General features: G+C 35.6%; 1 protein-coding gene across 1 annotated transcript in view; it reads right to left on the bottom strand.

Moving 5' to 3' along the window:
• Positions 1-1,187: 1,187 nt before the first annotated feature.
• Positions 1,188-23,673, bottom strand: part of LOC117332996 — a 41,929-nt gene continuing 19,443 nt past the window's right edge. Inside the window, exon 3 of the mRNA XM_033892102.1 lies at positions 1,188-6,552. Coding sequence (XP_033747993.1) covers positions 4,678-6,252 — 1,575 coding nt within the window. The 5' untranslated portion in view covers positions 6,253-6,552 and the 3' untranslated portion in view covers positions 1,188-4,677. The remainder of the gene's footprint in view (positions 6,553-23,673) is intronic.

Genomic DNA, 23,673 nt, shown 5'->3' with positions numbered 1-23,673 from the left:
TCATTCATTGGTGGTCGCCAAGATTCCTCTTAGATCCCTTGTATATGCATCACAAAGGCTGTTGGATGTGTGACCCGTTTCTTAAGGGTCAACAGTATAGGAGAATAATGTTGAATTTCAAACACGAATAAATATCTAAAAAAAAAAATTGCACAAAAATAGTTATGTTATATACCAAAATGTTTGTTTGGACATGCAGTAAGTTTCTTAAAATCACCAGTAATTTGCTGTATATGCTAATAGTTTTTTTCTATAGAGTTACTTTGTGGTAAGATGTAGCTTGGAATAATTCTAAGTCACACACATAATCAAACATTAGCCAAGCTGTTATGCTCACAAGTGTCTTTAGCACAAGATAGGAGCATTTGTTTGACCGGATTTGACTTTATGTACGTATAAACACTTATTTGGCTTTGAACTTGAAAGACATATCATGGCTCAATCGGTAAGCAAATTTGAGATGTGTGGTTCGGTTCCTGCCAAGGCCAATGTTTCTCGAGAAATCTGAGATCAAGAACCAGTCTGTGTTGTCCTAGTTTTGTCATTGGCCCAGACACAAGTATCGTTAGATCTATTTACAATTCAGTGAGATCGTCATTATCTAGACCCCTCATCAAAATAACACTCGCTCTTCACACGGCGATAAACCAAACAACATTCTCCAAATTATAATACGTCACTGGTATGTGCTGCTGTCACCCTTTCGTTTTTGTCCAGACTCCCCAAGGTGTACTAACTTGCTGTGTTATGTAGACTGATGTATATCCCTCTTCTCTTTGGTTTCATGTTTTGGTTTTGTTTTAATTTTTTAACAACTTTTTTTACATAACTAATTAAATGTCCAGTATAAATGATACTGGAACAGATGACAACCTGTCTGGTCTCTGAATAACACATAGTAAAATTACTCTTAATCTATTATTTATTATTTATTATTAGGCTACTGCACCTTCCAATCAAGATTTCGATATTTCTGCTTTCTTGGTATCAAAGCTATAGGCTCTTTACGAGTATGGATATCATTGAGTCTTACATGTAGAAACGGCTGCATGGTGCAGTTTAATTGATTTTTGGTTTTAATTGTATTTTAACCCGCAATTTCTAATGAAATGCTGATATCCTGTTTGTTGTTTTTTTGTTTTTTTTTTGCAATCCTTCATCTAGTAAATAAACAACATAAAACAAAGCTTGGCAAGACATTTTATTGATAACATGTACACGAAAACAAACGTTTTTTGTTTTGTTTTGGAAAAATACACTATTTTGTCAGAGAGCTACATTGTACCAGCTTGGCTATTACTGATATGTTAACCTATACAGGTGCTAGTCACGCCGTATCATCGATAAATTTACAAAGAAGATATTATTTAAAAAAAAAAATATGCAAAATTGTTTTGAACACGTTATAAAGTAATCGATCGTATTACGTTTTTTCTTCGTGTATTGTCATAATACAGTATAACCAAACTGTGAGCTTTGAGGATGCCTGATTTTTGTTGTTATATGTTTCCTTTTTCATTAACTTCTGGCTCAAAACATTGTGTCACAAGTACATGTATGAAACAGCTGTATGGTGTGGTGTTTTCATGTTCATCAGCCAGCATTTACCACATCTGTTACTTAACTCATTAAAACGTGTTGGAATTCGTGTTTGATGTGTGCAATCCTTAATTAGTGATTAAAATACATTAATGAAAACAATCTTTAACAATTCCTAAGCGTAGCCAAGAGAAAATTCATCATTTATATCGAAAACAATATATTACAAAAACAGTACCACCTTTAGCATTCACTACGCAACTGTTATTGTTGTTTACACTAAAACACTATTACAGTAACATGCAACTAAAAGCGCTGAACGGGAAGAAACACAATGAGCTATCAATTAAAATTTTAACGAATATGATCAATTTGATCTTATTTGCCTCATAATGGTCCAAAATATGATACTCATAAACGTAGCTGGGGTTGTCTACAGGGTAGGTCTCAATCTACGCTATCTATTGCTATCACTGTCGCGGTTACGGTTAACATTGTCGTTACAGTAATTATATATTTCATTTTAATTTCGAAAACCGTTCAAGACGATTTCACGAAACTTTATACGCACATAGACCTTGATGCCTAGTAGCGCCTTTTGTAATATTGAAATATCATCTTCATCTTTTTTCTGTTACAATATAAACATATTTATATAAAATAATCTATATGCTAGTTAAGAGTGCACATCGAATACAACATCCAACTTAACTTCATGAAGCCTCATGTACATTACTATCAACACTGGTACCTAGTAGTGCCTTTTGCTATGATGGACGTTTGATGAAATTCTGTTTTCGGGGAACGGATATGAATATATCCAGCGTTTGATAGCACTGTCCCCATCTTTATGAGCATAAGGGTAACATTAATAGACCTCTAATGGTATATGTGCCTCCATTGTTTCTGTGGTTACGACATTATTCTAATTAGGGTGTGGTATTATCTACTAAACGGCTTTGAATCAAAATGTAGACATATTTATATGAATATTAGATTTTAAGTCAAATTGAGAAGAAAATACAAACCCGTATGTTAGCAACAGATCTTGGATTTGTGATGAATAGTATCATACATTTGGTTCCATTTTGGTTTCAGATTTATTAAACTTGTCAAGAAATACTATTTTTCTGAAATATGTACAATGGAAACTCGTTACAAATCAGCTATTAGACTGTGTAATTATAATTTTAGTGCAACTTAGTTATATCCATTTAAGAAAAAAGATATGATTTAATCATCTCGTGTAACACATTAATTAGACAAACATGACAAGAATAAAACATATTTGATCTTAAATATGAAAGCAAAACAGACATGCTCATAAACAATAGTTACAAAAAGCTGAAAAATCTAATATAGCAATATTCGATATCCAGTCTACTCAACTGATTACAAACTCAACTTATTAAAAGTGCAATTATTGTCCTTAGACACGTATATGTGTTTTCGACAACTAACATTGTCTTCCTTTAACGAGATAACTGTGACAACCAAACCTTGATCCAAGAAGCTTAGATCAAGAATTCCTTGTGAGATATAAAGGAGAAAGATTTTCTAATTAAAGAAACATATTCTACATTATAAGAAAATGTTGAAAAGCATTAGGAACGGAATCATTCTCCATTGTATCTAAAAGCAAACCAATTCGACATTGACTTTTATCGAAAAGAGACTGAAAATGTCACAGAGGTCAGCTAATTATACGTATATAATATTAACATACCAAAAATAATCAAAACTTACTATATGTATACGTAAAGATGACAGGACAAGAACAACATAACAATATCCACAAATAGTTCTTACACAATAAGTGTTTATGTTAGTATAGGAAAGTGCTTTCTTATCAGGTGCTTGTTCATACCGAACTCGCTATGACGATATAAAGGACCAGTCTAAGCGTTATAAGAGTATGTTCAAAAACAATAACTGAGTGTGCAATTAATATGATAGAGAAGATACTATTTAAATCGTAAATTTCTGTAATTATATTATCATTAGCTGATATTCAAGAGTGTTAATATACAATAATATTTGAGATCATAATTTGCAATAGCTGATGTATGCTCTTCTTGATATAATACAATTTTAGTGAACAACTTTGCTTTGATAGTTTTTTTGTAATGGTCAATCTAATTAAAATTAGAATTAACGCTTTTTAAAACATGCATTAGAGCGTATCGCCGAAAATAACAAGCCTTGTTTTAATTAGATTAATGTTATAGTGAACCTTGTAAAACTTGGCGACACTAAGTAAACCAACAGTGTCTACATTGATGTGAATGTGTGGTGTATACCACTGAAGGTCCTTTGAAGCTTTAGCTATAAAAACTGATGTTAAGATCTCATCTAAATAACAAAAAATATGATAAATACACTAACGAAAAATCCCACGTTTTTGTTAATACGATCATGATGAAAAATCCTAAATACTGTTATGATGATTTTTATTTTCCCTCGCGATACAGACAGTTTTGATTGCAATGAAAGTCTTTATTTGACAATAGTCTGGGCAAAGTTAATCAAACATGTTTTATTCATCAGCGCCAAGGCTCCAGCCTCTCCGGAGAAAATTATATCATAAGACCCGCCTACATACTTCCTATGGATGTCTTCCACGTCGCCGAAACAAGTTCGTACAATAACCGACGACACCATTTTTGACAAGTGTCTGACTAGACCTACAAGGGATACAGATTGGTATGACGCGAATACCATTCTAATCATTTCTTCTGAATTCGTGCCAAAGGACGACCTATTATCGGTTTGAAGCATTATTTCATATTGTCCCGGCTTGGTTTAGTTCTACAGTAACATGGCACAGGACTTTATTCACCTAGATGTTGTGATTAATGACTTCTGGAATGAATGATGAAGTATTCTAATTAACAGAATAAAAATGTCTTAACATGTGCGAATGTTTTTGTTCTCCTTTGATTCTTTATACAATCACATTTTTTTTGTTTACCTTGCGGCCACACAGATATCTTTTTGTTCCGTTCTTTTAATGATTTTGTTGTTTTCAGATAGTTTGGAATGTGAATACGCTACATTTTTTACCAATCGCAGAGATTTATTTTGAATGCGGGATCCATTAGTGTCCAAATAGTCTCGATCAAGCTCCAAACCCTTCAATCAGGCACTCCTCTTCAGTGATGAGTGTTGGGCAAGTTCTTCTTTGTGAAGCTCATCGCTCTTTTCTTGGGCCTCCATGTCTGTCATTTCCGAATCGCGCTTACCGATTTTAAATGATCTACCTGACAGGAGTTTTCCGAATCCGTTATTTGACCCTAACATAAATGGGCGCTTTCTTATTTCTTCTATGGTGTTCATATCTCTGTCGTATATCTGCATTTCACGCTTTCCAATTTTATAACCACCTCCTAACACAAACGGACGTTTTTCTAATTCTCCTTCGACGTCTGTACGTTTACCGAATGTATACCCGCTTCCTAACACAAACGGACGTTTGTCTAATTCTCCTTCGACGTCTGCACGTTTACCGAATGTATACCCGCTTCCTAACACAAACGGACGTTTGTCTAACTCTCCTTCGACGTCTGCACGTTTACCGAATGTATACCCGCTTCCTAACACAAACGGACGTTTGTCTAATTCTGCTTCGACGTCTGCACGTTTACCGAATGTATACCCGCTTCCTAACACAAACGGACGTTTTTCTAACTCTCCTTCGACGTCTGCCCGTTTACCGAATGTATACCCGCTTCCTAACACAAACGGACGTTTGTCTAATTCTCCTTCGACGTCTGCCCGTTTACCGAATGTATACCCGCTTCCTAACACAAACGGACGTTTTTCAACATCTGTTTCGGGATTTCGCTTTCCAAAGTTGTAACCACCTCCAAGTACAAACGGTCGTTTTGCAACTGTATTATCGTCATCATTCACACCACGTTTGCCAAAACTGTAACCACCGCGCATAACAAAAGGGCGTTTTACAAATTTATATCCTCCGCCGAGAACAAATGGACGCTTTTCTATTTCTTGATCATCTTCAAACCCACTCATGTCACGCTTTCCAAATTTATATCCACTTCCAATTACAAACGGACGTTTCCCAAAATGATATCCTCCTCCTAAAACAAACGGCCTTTTCTCTATGTTGTTGTCTTCCTCACTATCATCCTCCGCCACGTCGCGTTTCCCCGACATATGTCCTTCACGCATAACAAATGATCGTTTCCCAAAGTTATAACCGCCCCCTAAAACAAACGGTCGTTTTTGTACATCGTCATCTATGTCTCTTTTCCCAAATTTGAAACCAGATCCTAAAACATATGGCCCCTTTCCGAATTTATAGCCCCCTCCTAAGACAAAATATCTTTTTCTGGTTTCAATTTCTTCATCGTTTATGTTGCGCTTTCCAAACTTATAGCCACTGCCGAAAACGAAAGGACGTTTTCCAAATTTGTACCCGCCACCGAGGACAAACGGCCGTTTTTGTACACTCTCCTCGTTCACATCTCGTTTACCAAAGTTATACCCACCTCCCAGGACAAACGGTCGCTTATTGAATATCGGCTTCTTGTTGGCTTCATCCACATCTTCATCACCATTTCTTTTCCCAAAGTAACCACCACTTCCAAACACAAATGGTCTCTTTCCAAACTTGTGTCTGCCTCCTCTAAACACGAAAGTACCTCTTGTTGGTCGATATGTTGTCTTCGTATGGTCCATCACTGTCGTCATCTTCCTGTCGATAAGTGCCTTGTTTGTTTGAACGTTTTCCGAACTTGAAACCACTTCCTCCCATCACGAGCGGTCGCTTACTGAGTTTCACATCGTCAACCTGAAATGCATCAGGATATTCATTTGCATAGTAGGTAAGATCGCCCCCTTTATCTTCACTTTCGGGTTCAATGTCCAATCCTCCGTATGGGCTTTCCTGAAAACTATATGGCCCTTCGCCTACAATGTCGCTTGACTCTTCTTGTTCATTAACACCCTGGTCCACTAAGGCTTCTCGTCTGTCGTCGTAATATCCAGAAACTAAAAAATAACAACACATGAAACATTAGGAAACATCTTCAGGTTGATGAAAAAAAACCGTTCAAAAATATCTTGTCTACTGCTTAACCAACAATAACATTTTATAATAAATCTGTATGATAATGATTTTAATTTTATCATTATCAATTTTCCATCTCTTTATGACTCCCTTCCTCCCAATACTGATCACCATGGTAAAGATTGTAGTCTATATTATGATATTATCCCTTTCCCTTTAGTGTTTGCTATGTACATCAGTACGCTTGATCACATATTTAGATCGTGATATTTCCTGGATTTTGACATAGACTTTAATTATGAGAGCCGTCTTTGAACCAGAAGGTGCTTACATTTCCAGAACATCCGATCTTGACCTCTTGTATATCAAAAGTTTGAATTTTCTTCAAATCTTATGTTTGAATAATGAAAAGAAATCATTGACTCTATGATTGCTAGATGATTGTACGGTGAAGACATTTTAAGCCTAAAACCCTACAAAGATCATAATTCTTAAGAATGCTTTTAGTTTATGTTTTACCATGGTAAAATAAACACCGGCAATACGTTGCCATGATTCCTCTAAGACGTATACACTCTTTGCACCTTTGTGTTGTATTTTTTTAAGTGTATCTTTTTTAAACTTAATATCAACTCCCTTCCGTGTTGTTTATACAGCCATTTCTAGGCTTTGTTCCCGATATAGAAAAACAATAGAGTATTGCTTGCTATTGAAAGGCGATTAATGTCTGTCTACTTCTGATAATGAAATAAACTTTAAAAAATCGATTTTTTTTCAGAAACGTTTGCATATAAAGATACGTTATAACTGATTATTTTTCCTGCATTTCAGAAAAAAATATTTCTTTATTTCGAATAATTCCCCAATATTGTGTACGAATCTACGACATCAGTGTAGTAATTCAATCTCAGCCTAAGTGGAATCTCCATTGTTACCGCTGGTATTCATTTTCTTTCTACTATTGAATGTGATTATAGTCTTAGCGCTCATTTCATCGAAACCATTGGTCCTTGTATCACATCCGAGACATTGATATTTGTATTTACAGAAAAGACGTTGTTCTTATACTGATATTTTACACCTATATTTAGGCATGGTGAAGATATTCGTTCACACAATGTTGGATCGCCATTTATAAGTAATTGCTCCTAAATCGACTCTGATGAGTGAACAGGGTGACAAGAATTGATAGTGCTGATAACATTTTGATGACATTAAACAGAAACAGTAAACAAATTTAAATCAATAACTTATTGGGAGTTTGATACGTCAATGAGAGAGATATAGCATACACTGAATATAAAATTCCCTTAGAAAATATATATCATATAAAGTCCGCAATAAATAGCCACATGTCGCATGGTCAGACTTTGCGTTCATTTATGTCTAGTAGTGATGGGAAGTAGTTGGTTAATACCTTACATTGGTTTGTTTCCACTCTCATAATCGTAATTTAAGCGAATTACACATAAATCGCATTTTTCATGTAATATTCAAGATAAATGAATGTTTCACACGATAATTAAAGCAGACGATGTATTGTATATCGTAGAACGTATGTGTCTAGATACCATGTTTCATGGGATACAAATTATAATACAATACCAAATATAGCAATACAACATACGGCGTTAGCATGCAAATTGATCCGAGTTAAACGCTACATGAGCGCAAGGGGATCATTTGGGAATATGGCTGCAGCGATATGACATCCTAGTATTAATATTAAGACGGGTATAATGAAAAGAAAAACATGTTTGCAATATTTCAGGTCCTACTAATACAAAACACGAGAATGTCAGTGGTTATTCTTCAAAGGAACCTAAAATTGATCTGAATAATCTGAATCGGTGCATGTTAATGCTAGAATACATAATGAAGATATATGATATCCTTGTTTGAAATCCTTTTAGAATATGTTACATAATTCATGATCAGACCTTTCCTTCATCCCGTTTAATGTTACCGTATATTGTGAGATGAGTTGCGTCTGGTACAATACCAATTGTAATGGGATACCTCTCTATGAGGATGAAGGATTGTAGAGAGTACTACACCGTCATCACGCCAGGACAAATTGGAAACTGGCGGCGCTCGAGATTTATCGTACCACATCGATGTTCACGATTTATCGTACAACAGTGGCGTTCATGATTTATCGTACAACAGTGGCGTTCATGATATATCGTACAAAAGTGGCGTTCATGATTTATCGTACAACAGTGGCGTTCATGATTTATCGTACAACAGCGGCGTTCATGATTTATCGTACAACAGTGGCGTTCATGATTTATCGTGCCACATCGGCGTTCATGGCTTATCGTGCCACATCGGCGTTCATGGCTTATCGTGCCACATCGGCGTTCATGGCTTATCGTGCCACATCGGCGTTCATGGCTTATCGTAGCACATCGGCGTTCATGGCTTATCGTACCACATCGGCGTTCATGACTTCTCGTACTACAGACGACTACTTAAACCAAATGCAAAATAAAATTCAAAGAAGTTGCTACAGAAGTTGCGGGGATGCCATTGAAACTATGTTTTTCCTGAAAGAAGATTTTGTTATTTCATAGCGGCACAAACGTTGAGGGGGGTCTAATCCTTGTGAACAGTGCACTTTTTGGAGGGCAAATATAATATCAAAGACAGGCAAAAATGATAAAGCTTACTTCATTCAATACTGATATACATGTATATGTATCTTAATTGATCGTCAAAGAAATAAATACCTATATCGGAGAATGTATCAATGTCACTATTAATGGATAAAATTGAAATAAATTACATGTTTTTGTAAACCATGGTATTCAATCATAAATTTACATTGTATTATGGAGATTACATTTTGCATTGTTTATAATTGTTTAACAATATTTTAGTCTGTTTAACTGCAGTTTCAAAGAATTTTATTACGTACCTTTCCTTTTCGTTAACGAATAACCTGTTATTTGACATTAATGATATTGCTGCTTATTGATACAGCCTATTGTCACGACGTTTAGTACTAGTTTTTATCGATATTATGTAGGGATAAGCTAGCATCAATATACATCCCGTTTAGTGCTAATATATACATAAAAGTGTCCTACCAAGCCGTGAGGTTCATGTAGCCATATATACATCAGTTCTGTTGTTCACGTCTCAGAATCATATGAACCGACAGATTTCGCGCAAATGATGAGTTCTGTTGTTAACAAGGGACATTTTCCAACGATGTCAATAGGATGTCGAAATATATTTCGATCACTTTTGAGCCCAGGAAATGACGGTAGATATTTATATGAAATCTATAATAATTAACAAGGATATTGACAGAATGGTCGTGTCAGACCATTTAATGGAATGGACGCCAAAATGAAGAATAATCCGTTCCGACCATAATTATGCAGTCAACCCGAATAATAGCAAGGAATCCAATTCCATCAATTGCCGTTTTCGATTTGGTCTCTGCTGATGACAGGAATCACAGGCCTCAGATACATCGGACCTGGCGATGTGTATGTGTTTTTAGATAGGAATTAACTGTATCGCAGGATTTCGTCATACGCTTTTTTTTGCAGCTTTGATTCCTGTACAGAGGACATGGATAGGTCTAGCCAAACAGTACGGATGAAATAAAAGCTATAGGGATCACTGAAGTTAAAGTATTTAATCATGAATTAACAGACCAAACACCTCCAGTATGGAAAAATCCCTATCTGAGGAGACAGTTTGCTGCTTCAGTCCGATATAAATTATGTAGAAAATATACCTTCTACAAAAACATATGATTAGTAAAAGCATTAAAACATAAAAGTAACAATACTAATATCATAAATGTCATACACAATGTAACTGTCGGAGAAATTACGTATGGATAAAAACAAACATAACACATTTATAGTTACCATATACATATATATATATATCATTGTCTGGTGTTTCTATTTTTAGAACCATCAAAAATGTACGGAATTCCCCTTTTTGTTTTATTTATATATTTATTGTTTATAAATATGATGTTATGAAATAACTTTTACATTTAATACACAACAATTGAAACATTTATAATTGAGAATAAGCTATTCGCTTTCTTTTAACATAGACAACCTGTTCACTTTTCTTTTATTATAAATAACCCTGTCCACATCTATTCTATCATAAACAACTATGTACACATATCTTATATCATCAATAACCATGTTCACCTTTCCTTTATCATAAATGACCCTGTCTACCTTTCTTTTATATGATAACACGGTCAACCTTTCTTTTATCATGAATAACCCTGTCCACCTACTGTTATCATAAATAACCCTGTCCACCTACTGTTATCATAAATAACCCTGTCCATCTACTGTTATCATGAATAACCCTGTCTACCTACTGTGTTATCACAAATAACCCTGTCCACCTACTGTTATCATACAAACCCTGTCCACATACTGTTATCATAAATAACCCTGTCCACCTACTGTTATCATACAAACCCTGTCCACATACTGTTATCATAAATAACCCTGTCCACCTACTGTTATCATAAATAACCCTGTCCACCTACTGTTATCATAAATAACCCTGTCCATCTACTGTTATCATAAATAACCCTGTCCATCTACTGTTATCATGAATAACCCTGTCCACCTGCTGTTACCATAAATAACCCTGGCCACCTACTGTTACCATAAATAACCCTGTCCACCTACTGTTATCATAAATAACCCTGTCCATCTACTGTTATCATGAATAACCCTGTCTACCTACTGTGTTATCACAAATAACCCTGTCCACCTACTGTTATCATACAAACCCTGTCCACATACTGCTACCATAAATAACCCTGTCCACCTACTGCTATCATAAATAACCCTGTCCATCTACTGTTATCATAAATAACCCTGTCCACCTACTGTTATCATAAATAACCCTGTCCACCTACTGTTACCATAAATAACCCTGTCCACCTACTGTTACCATAAATAACCCTGTCCACCTACTGTTACCATAAATAACCCTGTCCACCTACTGTTATCATAAATAACCCTGTCCACCTACTGTTATCATAAATAACCCTGTCCACCTACTGTTACCATAAATAACCCTGTCCACCTACTGTTATCATAAATAACCCTGTCCATCTACTGTTATCATAAATAACCCTGTCCACCTACTCTTATCACAAATAACCCTGTCCGCCTACTGTTACCATAAATAACCCTGTCCACCTACTGCTATCATAAATAACCCTGTCCACCTACTGTTATCATAAATAACCCTGTCCACCTACTGCTATCATAAATAACCCTGTCCATCTACTGTTATCATAAATAACCCTGTCCACCTACTGCTATCATAAATAACCCGTCCATCTACTGTTATCATAAATAACCCTGTCCACCTACTGCTATCATAAATAACCCTGTCCATCTACTGTTATCATAAATAACCCTGTCCACCTACTGTTATCATAAATAACCCTGTCCACCTACTGTCATCATAAATAACCCCGTCAACCTACTGTTATCATAAATAACCCTGTCCACCTACTGTTATCATAAATAACACTGTCCATCTACTGTTATCATAAATAACCCTGTCCACCTACTGTTATCATAAATAACCCTGTCCATCTACTGTTATCATAAATAACCCTGTCCACCTACTGTTATCATAAATAACCCTGTCCACCTACTGTTATCATAAATAGCCCTGTCCACCTACTGCTATCATAAATAACCCTGTCCACCTACTGTTATCATAAATAACCCTGTCCACCTACTGTTATCATAAATAGCCCTGTCCACCTACTGCTATCATAAATAACCCTGTCCACCTACTGTTATCACAAATAACCCTGTCCACCTACTGTTATCATAAATAACCCTGTCCATCTACTGTTATCACAAATAACCCTGTCCACCTACTATTATCATAAATAACCCTGTCCACCTACTGTTACCATAAATAACCCTGGCCACCTACTGTTATCATAAATAACCCTGTCCACCTACTGCTATCACAAATAACCCTGTCCACCTACTGTTATCATAAATAACCCTGTCCATCTACTGTTATCATAAATAACCCTGTCCACCTGCTGTTACCATAAAAAACCCGTCCACCTACTGTTATCATACAAAACCCTGTCCACCTACTGTTATCATAAATAACCCTGTCCGCCTACTGTTACCATAAATAACCCTGTCAACCTACTGTCATCATAAATAACCCTATCCACCTACTGTTATCATAAATAACCCTGTCCACCTACTGTTACCATAAAAATCCCGTCCACCTACTGTTCTCATAAATAACCCTGTCCACCTACTGTTATCATAAATAACCCTGTCCATCTACTGTTATCATAAATAACCCTGTCCACCTGCTGTTACCATAAAAAACCCGTCCACCTACTGTTATCATAAATAACCCTGTCCACCTACTGTTATCATAAATAACCCTGTCCATCTACTATTATTGTTATCACAAATAACCCTGTCCGCCTACTGTTATCATAAATAACCCTGTCCACCTACTGTTATCATAAATAACCATGTCCACCTACTTTTATCACAAATAACCCTGTCCGCCTACTGTTATCACAAATAACCCTGTCCACCTACTGTTATCACAAATAACCCCGTCCACCTACTGTTATCATAATTAACACTGTCCACCTGCTGTTACCATAAATAACCCTGTCTACCTACTGTTATCATAAATAACCCCGTCCACCTACTGTTATCACAAATAACCCTGTCCGCCTACCTTGATCACAAATAACCCTGTCCGCCTACTGTTATCACAAATAACCCTGTCCACCTACTGTTATCACAAATAACCCTGTCCACCTACTGTTATCACAGATAACCCTGTCCACCTACTGTCATCATAAATAACCCTGTCCAGTCTGTTTATATAGACCTAGACTCGTAATGACAACGCCAATCCCTTTTCTGTCAAGCGATCTTTAGCCACAGTTTAATTTAGCTTGCATGTATTATTGATTTTCTCATGAAAGACACTAAATCAACGAATATTGTATTACTTCCGTCATAAAAATGACCTATTCATCGACAATTGTTGGCCATTCAAAAAATATCAGCGAATGCCAAAAAAGCCACATTAGTCATGTAGGTTGTCATTCCACCAAATGTAATCTTGTTTTCAGAAAGGTAAGAAAGGTCAGAACAACGACGTCATTTTGAACCACAATTAAATGGATGCATGTGATCGTTTATTTGGTAACATTTTGTAAGTTAATTGATTAACTACTAGTAATATTCAGTATCAAGATCAAGTAATTAATTGATTTAATTATGAAGACACCTATCTTCTGACTTCCGGTATGAGTAATAAAATTAAAACATTAATTTAACATTATACAAGGATTAACAATGGCAAACGATAAAGTCTATAAACTGCGTCAGACAAGAGAATGGCTTTTTTTTTGTCTTTCAGTATGACTTCCGTTGATAAATCATACAACCGTTAGTGTATATATCTTGTAAAATAAATAATTTTTTTTTTTTTTTAATTTTCGTTCTTATGGGAATGATGAAAGCAATTTTAAACAATTTTCACAGAAGCCTTTATTTTCTCTACATGTAACTTTTGAAAATCAGGAAGTGGAATGTTAATAATTGGAAAATAACCTCTCTCTGGTGGCGGCTTTCTAAAGCATTTGTGTGTTGGTAGGTGCGGGCTGGATTACAGGGAATATTACCTCAGACCGTGATTGGTGATTCTATTGATTGTCCATGTCTCGTTGTAAATGTGAAATTAAAACAAAATAAATGCAAATTACCTTCTGGCATCCGGAAATGCTACTTAAAATTTCCGTTTGAATATGCCGTGTATAACGGAGGATGTAGAAAAATATTTCCCGAGGAAGAATCCGAGACATATGCCCATACCATGTAAACGAAACGCCAACATCCTATATTGCATATGCAATCAATCCAAAGTACAAACGACATAGGTGCAGAACATTTAAATTAAAAACAAAAAACAAAAACAAAAAACAAAAAAAAAACAGAAGAGAATAAGACAGTATCGTACTTCTGTTTCGTGCTTCTAGGACTCCTCAATTAAATACATGTGTACGTACCAACATGGGAAATTAGAAGGGTCTAAATTGGCCGAGACAAACGTAGATCTGTACACCAATAAACAGTATGTATTGACATTGTGTGTAGGTGATTGTTGCCAGACAAGTAAAACAATATAGTCATATGAATATGAACGCATTTATCCAATAGTTCATTCATTTATATAAAACTTCCTAATTTTGATTTATCTTACAATATCAGAAACATGGTACAGAAATGATAAGAAACCTAATCATTACTTTCTCAATGTCGTCTAGCTAATGGTTTGTTAATAAGAAATTTCACTTTTGAACTTATATATATATATATATATATATTTGTTCGGATGTAATTTCCACAGCTACAGAAATCCAATCCACGCCCGCTGGCCACCACCTGTTGTTTATCACTAATATGTAAAATACGTGGGAGTGCGCGTGGTAGGAATACTTCTGGGATGTTTTTGTTATATTTTTTTTCACTTCCGGGTAATATAACTACAAAAATAGATTGAACAAAAACGTTTGCGTCTTGCTTCTTGATAATTCTGGAATGAATACGTTGGTATATAGAATTAGTTTGATTAGATTACCTTTAGTAGAATTTTATATTTAAAATGAATTAACTCGTAAAAGGATGGGTCTAAGCGGTGGGTATATACAAGTAGAATGATTCACTTGAGGGTAAACAGCGGAAGAATTACAATGTTGAAGCTAGGTAATATGGTAATGAGGATTGATGGAGTTTAGGGCATCAATAGAGTAGTTTAAATGTCAGAGCGAAAACAACAACGAAAACTGACATGATAGCGAAGCATACATTCAAACTCAAGATCGATTAAACGAGGGCAAAATATAAACAAAATATACCATTGCATAAAGACTCATAACAAAAGTACAAGGATAACAAGACCAGATGTTCCAGGAGGGTGGGCGTCTTCTATTGTGTCGACGACACCCACCATACACGTCTGACTTCATATCGGTAAATGAAATTGAATATTTCGAAATGAGATCTTGATGTCGACCGTAATAGTTCCCCGTGGTCTTCATCAACCTGCATCCTACGAAACCTTGTGTTATTAATAATGTCTTCGTCAGTTGTCATTGAAATCGTGATAATGGCCCGAACAAGCCATATAGAGAGTTAAAGGACAGGTATAGATTTTAAGAGTAGAGGATATATAATCGGCAATATTATAAATATTGACAGTGTGTGTTAACACATCACTGAATATTGAGTAATGAGTATATAAAACGGACGTGAGGGGTGAGTGATGAAATAAAGAAATAGAGGACATATGTTAGAGGATTGCCAAGACTGAGGATAAAAAAATGGATTGTTAGAGTACACAAGATCATAAGGAATGTGAAGGTCATTAGCAAATGATAAGGGATTGTCAAGGTCAATAACAAAAAGTAAGGACATGTCAAGGTCAATAACAAAAAGTAAGGGAATGGTAAGGTCAATGACAAAAAGTAAGGGCATGTCAAGGTCAATAACATAAAGTAAGGGAATGGTAAGGTCAATAACAAACAATAAGGGCATGTCAAGGTCAATAACAAAAAGTAAGGGAATGGTAAGGTCAATAACAAAAAGTAAGGGAATGGTAAGGTCAATAACAAAAAGTAAGGGCATGTCAAGGTCAAAAACAAAACGTAAGGAATGTCAAGGTTAATTACAAAAGTAAGGGAATGGTAAGGTCAATAACAAAAAGTAAGGGAATGGTAAGGTCAATAACAAAAAGTAAGGGAATGGTAAGGTCAAAAAACAAAACGTAAGGAATGTCAAGGTTAATTACAAAAAGTAAGGGAATGGTAAGGTCAATAACAAAAAGTAAGGGAATGGTAAGGTTACAGCGCTGCGCGCTGAAGTGTGTACGGTACATTTTCAATAGTAGTACAGCAACTGTTGATTGTATTGAATCGCCAACCGATAAGCTTGAAACAATGCATCGACCTTCCTGATTGGTTCTGTGCCGAAAGGGGCGGGGCGAACACGGAGTATGTACTGTACCAGGACCGTGGCTGTGCATACGTGCACGTGTGCGATTATATATAATTACATGACTATCCAAAACAATGACAACTTTTACGTTTAAGTTTTAAGCATTTAATAAAGATCTGATACTCGTTGAACACATGGGTTATTACACACATATATATGCCATGTTGTTATGAACAACTTATATGATACCTTCCGTGATTATACATATCCACGCTGTCGGAAAAATCCAGACATGAACGAAGCAGGGAAATCCAGAGCATCTTAAATACTTGGCTTACATTTCTTTTTGAATTGGATGAATTCCATAACATCTTGAGTCACCTTTTTACTTTTCCCTCTGGTGTAAACACGGCCCATGGAATTTTACATGTTTGAAGTAGTACGTTATATGCGTAGCGTCGTGTACACCGTCTAGACCTATAGTTTCCCGGGTTCTTTGTCAGACATGTAAGTAACCAAGGTGATTTGCATTACATAAGCTCACAACTACATGTGTATAACTGCAACTTGCAAGGTTTAACCAGCTAAATTTACAATATATCTAATATTTATACATTTAAATGTTTATTATGCAGATGTTCTTTCAATATGGACAACACAGTCAGGGTATTTTGAAAATTATGCACGTATTGATTGATGATCGTCAAGCTAACCAGCCATTCGAACTTTGTCACCAGCTGACCAGGTCGACCCTTCAGTTCGGTGATATATTTTCCCAATACACTGATTTGAGAGTGGGAAAGTCCATTGTATAGGGTAGATAGCATTTGCACTTCTTTTCACACCTCGTGTACAAGCTAAACTATCTGGGTCACGATCGCGATTCAGTTTACATGTAATTTGGAAGGGTCAAACATCAGACAAAACTGGGTTCCGGAGCACAGGGGCTTGGCACGATGGTGATGACGTTCCATTTATGTATGTATAGTATATACATAAAGAATACATGGTCAGTGACTTAAAATATAAGCTGTATTTTGGCGAGGGTTACTAGTATATAGGTCTCTGTTTTGTCTTTCTGTCCCGAGCCAGAAATACAGCTTATATTTTAAGACACTGACTATGTATTCTATTTATCCTCCAACAGTCAAGAAAATAATCATCAAAAATAATCATTTTTATGTGAAACGGTGTCAAATATCACAGATGTATGTTCGTCTTTTAAACGTAGTTTCACTTTGAAGTAGGTCAGTCGATCTGACGCACGTGCTAAGATTCCAAAATACAGCTGTTTTCCGTCACTGCCGTATACAGCAAAAATACACTCTACGGTGGGTGTATTCCGACAATGCGGTGGCAGTTGCAGGATAAATTCATATATGGACCTTCATTTATAAACTTGTCACTGAATATTTCATTTGAAGAACATTTTCATAACCCGCCATTCTCGCAAGTTTACTCATGTGCACACGAGTGCTGAGAAAGGTGTGTGCATTCAGTTCGACCAATCAAATCAACGCTTACTCAGCGCGATCGACTTTGTTAGAGTACTGTCGATACACAGTAATGTAGTACCAATACCTGTCGTACTAGTGTTACACTTTGACCGTACACACTTCAGCGCGCAGCGCTGTAATAACGCACAAAACAACACAATACACTAGAATATTGTCGATGTATTATATATTTTTGGGGTAGTTGTTTGTTAATATAATATGACATTAACTAAATGCTAAAAATAATAAGAATCTTAGTCCAGTTGCGACTATACTTGTAAAGTAATGTAATAGTCGAAAGTGACATCCTCACCAAACAAATCGAAATAAGTAATGAGAGTTTTGTCCTCGATCGTTGTCATGACAATATGTATATCCATTATTGATGAAATGATTGTCTATCAGCAGGGTGCTATCTTGAAGCATTTAATTTATTCATTGAATACAAACAGTTTTTGTAAACCCGGTATTATGTATGGTACAATCTTAGGCATCTAAACACAATACGGGGTCGTTAGAATCCCGAGGGGCTACGAATAGATTTTCGATGCTAGAAGTGCATGCCTGTAAACACATCAGACACTCCCGTTTAGTCAAAGCATTGTTAGATTGACAAGCCCATGAATAATTTAAAAACAAAGTTCCAAACCCAGGAAAATCAACCTGTATTCCACTTGAAGCACAATCACAGGAAATTTAGACATGTACATTTTTGTAGGTGGATTAAGCTTATGTTAAGAATGCATAGTTTGATGTCAACTCACGAAAAGAAGTGTGGACGAAATCATTCAAAACATCCAGTTTCTGTATCACAAAATTAACCATGCTCTGTATCAGTACAACGCTAACGACATTCCACTTTACATGTTCTGATAAAAATCTTGAGAACAAACTAACAAATAGATTGACAACAGTCATGTTTCACCCTTGTTGTTGTCGCCGTTAACATATTCTAATTATAGTCGAGTGTCTTTAATCTAGCCACCCCTGTCTATTTGTATCCAGTGTTTTAGGGAACAGATCACCGTTAAGTCAGAATAAGCCATGCGTTTCATTTCCTCCGAATACAAATGCCACTAACGAGCTTTTCCACGTGCTTCATTATTGAAAGAGGAGTGTTCATGGTTAGTGCTATTTCTCACCATTGTCTATGCATTTGATATCGCATATCATTTCGGTTATGCGTTTTGATGCGCTTTAAAATAATACCTTGACGGGGTTATGCTATATCTTTTTATAGCATATGATTTTCTTTCCCATTTCAAATCTTACTTTTGTTTGTTTTTAATCAAAAGACCGGTACAAATATCGATCGATCAATATCTAAATAAAAATATCTGCACGGAGATACCAGACCAGTCATTTGTCTGATAAACACAAAAATCAGACTCTGGACGGAGACAAAAGACCAGAACAGACATTTGTCTGATAAAAACGAGAACCAGACTTTGAACGGAGACAACAGACTAGACCAGCCATTTTTGTTCTACGGAATACTTCTATTGTTTACTTTATAGTTTACTTTAAATGTTTACTTGATTTTTTACTTCTATTGTTTTCTTCTATTGTTTACTTTATTGTTTACTTCTTTTGTTTTCTTCTACTGTGTACTTCTATTGTTTACTTTATAGTTAACTTTATTGTTTAGTTTTATCGTTTATTTCTATTGCTTTATTCTACTGTTCACTTCTATTGTTTACTTTTATTGTTTGCTTTATTGTTTACTTTATTGTTTACTTTATTGTTTACTTCTTTTGTTTACTTCTTTTGTTTTCTTCTACTGTGTACTTCTATTGTTTACTTTATAGTTAACTTTATTGTTTAGTTTTATTGTTTATTTCTATTGCTTTATTCTACTGTTTACTTCTACTGTTTACTTCTATTGTGTACTTCTATTGTTTACTTTATTGTTTAGTTTTATTTTAGGGCCCCGATGGCCGAATGGTTAAGGTGCCCCGACACTTTATCACTAGCCCACCACCTCTGGGTGGCGAGTTCGAAACCCAAGTGAGGCAGTTGCCTGGTACTGATCGTAGGTCGGTGGTTCCTCCAAAACCCGGCACGTCCTTAAATGACCCTGGCGTTAAATAAAAACAAACAAAATGTTTACTTTATTGCTTACTTTGTTGTTTACTTCTATTGTTTACTTCTATTGCTTACTTCTATTGCTTGCTCCTTTTGTTTACTTCTACTTTGTACTTCTATTGTGTACTTTTATTGTTTACTTCAATTGTGTACTTTTATTGTTTACTTTATTGTTTACTTCAATTGTTTACTTTATTGTTTACTTCTGTTATTTACTTTTATTGTTTACTTTATTATTTACTTCTATACAATGAAAACTGCAATCACCATATATTCAAATATACCAGCGTTAATCTTTTACAGAATATACATGTAAAGTGTATGTTTGTATGTGAACATTGTTTATTACTTAAGGTTTCATACATATGATATGGCGAATATTTTCCCTTTTTCTTTTACTCTTCGGATGCCATTACAACTCTCTGGGAAGCAGAAAACACGTATGTTGAACCAGAACTCCCTCGAGAATTCCATGGACATCATTTAAACGTTGTTTTGGCCTGTATATATATTATATGATAGTTTCACTCAGAGACATGCTGACTTGTATTTTCATATTTGTAACTGTATCACCAAGGAGATAACGTTTTATAAAAGCCCATCGGTACATCAAACACGAAGGACGAACAACAAAACTACAACAGCCGTTGTTACAATTAATACAGCAGTCCATTACTGCTAGATTATTTCATAATGAAATCATTTAATATCCAATGTCATACCGTTACTATCAATAAACCATATACTACCAATATAATTGCATTTTAGTAGAAATAAATTCCATTAACTTTCAATAGAAGTATCACGACTCATGTGATGTACTGAATTTAACATTACATTATGAGTCTGTTTATTGAATTCCTACGAACATCTATACCTTGTCTGGTCGATTTGACGAAGCGACCACAATTTATTATCAGCTTGAATAGACATCCGATAAATAGGACGTGTTCATCTGTAATAAAATCGCAATTACCGTGTGTCATATAAATGGCAATTGTGTCGGAAAAGTACTCATGAGTTGGTTTGAAAATTAGAAATTATTACTGCTACATATGTGGATATGTAAGTGCTAACAAGGACATAAATCGATATATAAGGGTGAAATTAGGAAAACAAGCAATCAGTATTATGTTGGAATACAATATTTGGATATGACTCTTAGGCATGACCAGTCGATGGTATTTTGGTACAGGTGTTAATGCATATTCTGCTACACCTGTAACAACGAAATCACGACACAACGGTCTTTTAACACGCATGGATGAACACACAAACCGGATATCTATTGGCCTCGTATACACTGTATGTAGCGACAATGAATTGATTTCTTTAATGTGTCTTTATGTAACATTGTGTACCATTATAGTGTGTAATTATATAATAAAGACTGTCCTGTAATGATAATCCATTATTAAACGATCTACACCAATGGCACTGGTAGTATTGTGTTGGAAGACCGGACATTGATACCGACATATGTATGTAATTGATCTAATTACGCAAAGGATTCGTAGTGTCCGTTATCGGGCAGCTACGCACAACAACGTTTGTATCACACCTTGTAACGGGATTCATATCGCCATATCATTGTCAAACCCATGGCATTAATAAGAACATGTGTACAGTCTGGGGAATTAAAGCATATACTGGCCAAAGTCTGTGTGTATCTCAGTAGATGGTTACGATCAGGTAATGATCTTTTATAATTATGTTAAATATGTTCAGTAGACACATTTTTATCGTTAGTTATGCTATAAATTAGCCAACACTTGATAAGTCAAAAATAAGGTTTTTCATGAAATGCTATAATCAGTACACATGGCGATACTATTAGAGCATCAATATTGATTTGGATTTTTTAAATGTCGTTTTGGAGAGAGGTCCTTTCAGTACAACATTTCATTAAGATAACACATTTCCAGCAACTTGACTCCGGCTTATTTATAGAATATAATTTTCTTGGACGTGTGATTATAAAATTTCGATAAGCCATCCCACTTTCTTTCCACGGTCTCATTTCGAGAGACCTTATTTGATCGTAGCTGTATTCAGCACGTGATTCCGTGCTTAGAGACCATAAGTACGAGACAAGCCCCCGTTCTGTGGAGATTTCCTCACAACGAGCCCATCATACTTTGAAATTAGGAAAGAAATCGGATTTCATATGCAAACTGCGACTTTAAGCTAATTGGTATATGCTGATGTAAATTAATCGTACGTGAATTCAGATGTTCATTCATATCTATACAACAATATATAAGCTCCAATTACCGTTCTCTTGCCCAGGAATAAAATTAAGCAATATCAAGTACCCAAAACAACTTCGTCGAGTCTACATATGTATTTTACTCCTTCATAAACTTGTTTATAATATTGAATGCTATGTGTGTTAGTAGTTAATTTCTATACGTGAGTGGCAGCTCGCCATTTAATACCCTTAAAGGAACGGGTTATTATTATGCATATTAAGAATCCTTTATCACTAAAGACTGAAATCAAGCAATGCCGTCAAGAGGAAACCATAAACACTGAAAAGCTGAAATAGCTTGAAGTGTCTCACAGCCATACAGTCAAGGGACAAGCATAAACAGTGAGGAGTTAATATAGTTTTTAGTCTCTCACAGCCATACAGTCAAGGGACAAGCATATAGTCTCTCACAGCCATACAGTCAAGGGACAAGCACATAGTCTCTCACAGCCATACAGTCACGGGACAAGCATATAGTCTCTCACAGCCATACAGTCAAGGGACAAGCATATAGTCTCTCACAGCCATACAGTCACGGGACAAGCATATAGTCTCTCACAGCCATACAGTCACGGGACAAGCATATAGTCTCTCACAGCCATACAGTCAAGGGACAAGCATATAGTCTCTCACAGCCATACAGTCACGGGACAAACATATAATCTCTCACAGCCATACAGTCAAGGGACAAGCATATAGTCTCTCACAGCCATACAGTCAAGGGACAAGTATTAATATTCAGTGAAAAGTTACTATAGCTTGAAGTCTCTTGCAACGATACAGTCAACAGCGATACAGTCAACGGACAAGTATAAACAGTGAAAAGTTATCATAGCTTGTAGTCTCTCTCAGCGATACAGTCCACAACGCTACAGACCATATCAATACAGTCAAGGGACAAGTATATACTGTATATAGTGAAAACTTTATATAGCTTGAAGTCTCTCAGAAGGCCTTCGACAATATCAGATATATGCCTTACATATTCACTAACAAATATATTCTGTATTAGTGTTGAAAAATCGTTTACAGCGTTATCTGTAAAAGCACTGCTGTGATACTAAATATATTTGTGATTTCATTTCGTTAATTTTAATTTTTAAATGCTTAAATGGCTTTATTCTATCATTCTATTTTAAAGCGCACAGCAATAAAACTGGAAAGACTGTTGTTTTATCATTTGTATCTTATATGTTACGCGCGTCGTGGCCTACATCGTGTAAAATAAAGCAGAATACTTTTGCCATATTT

This window comes from Pecten maximus, chromosome 8 (assembly GCF_902652985.1).
Source record: "Pecten maximus chromosome 8, xPecMax1.1, whole genome shotgun sequence".
Lineage (NCBI taxonomy): Eukaryota > Metazoa > Mollusca > Bivalvia > Pectinida > Pectinidae > Pecten > Pecten maximus.
This window is presented reverse-complemented; position numbering and strand designations above follow the sequence as displayed.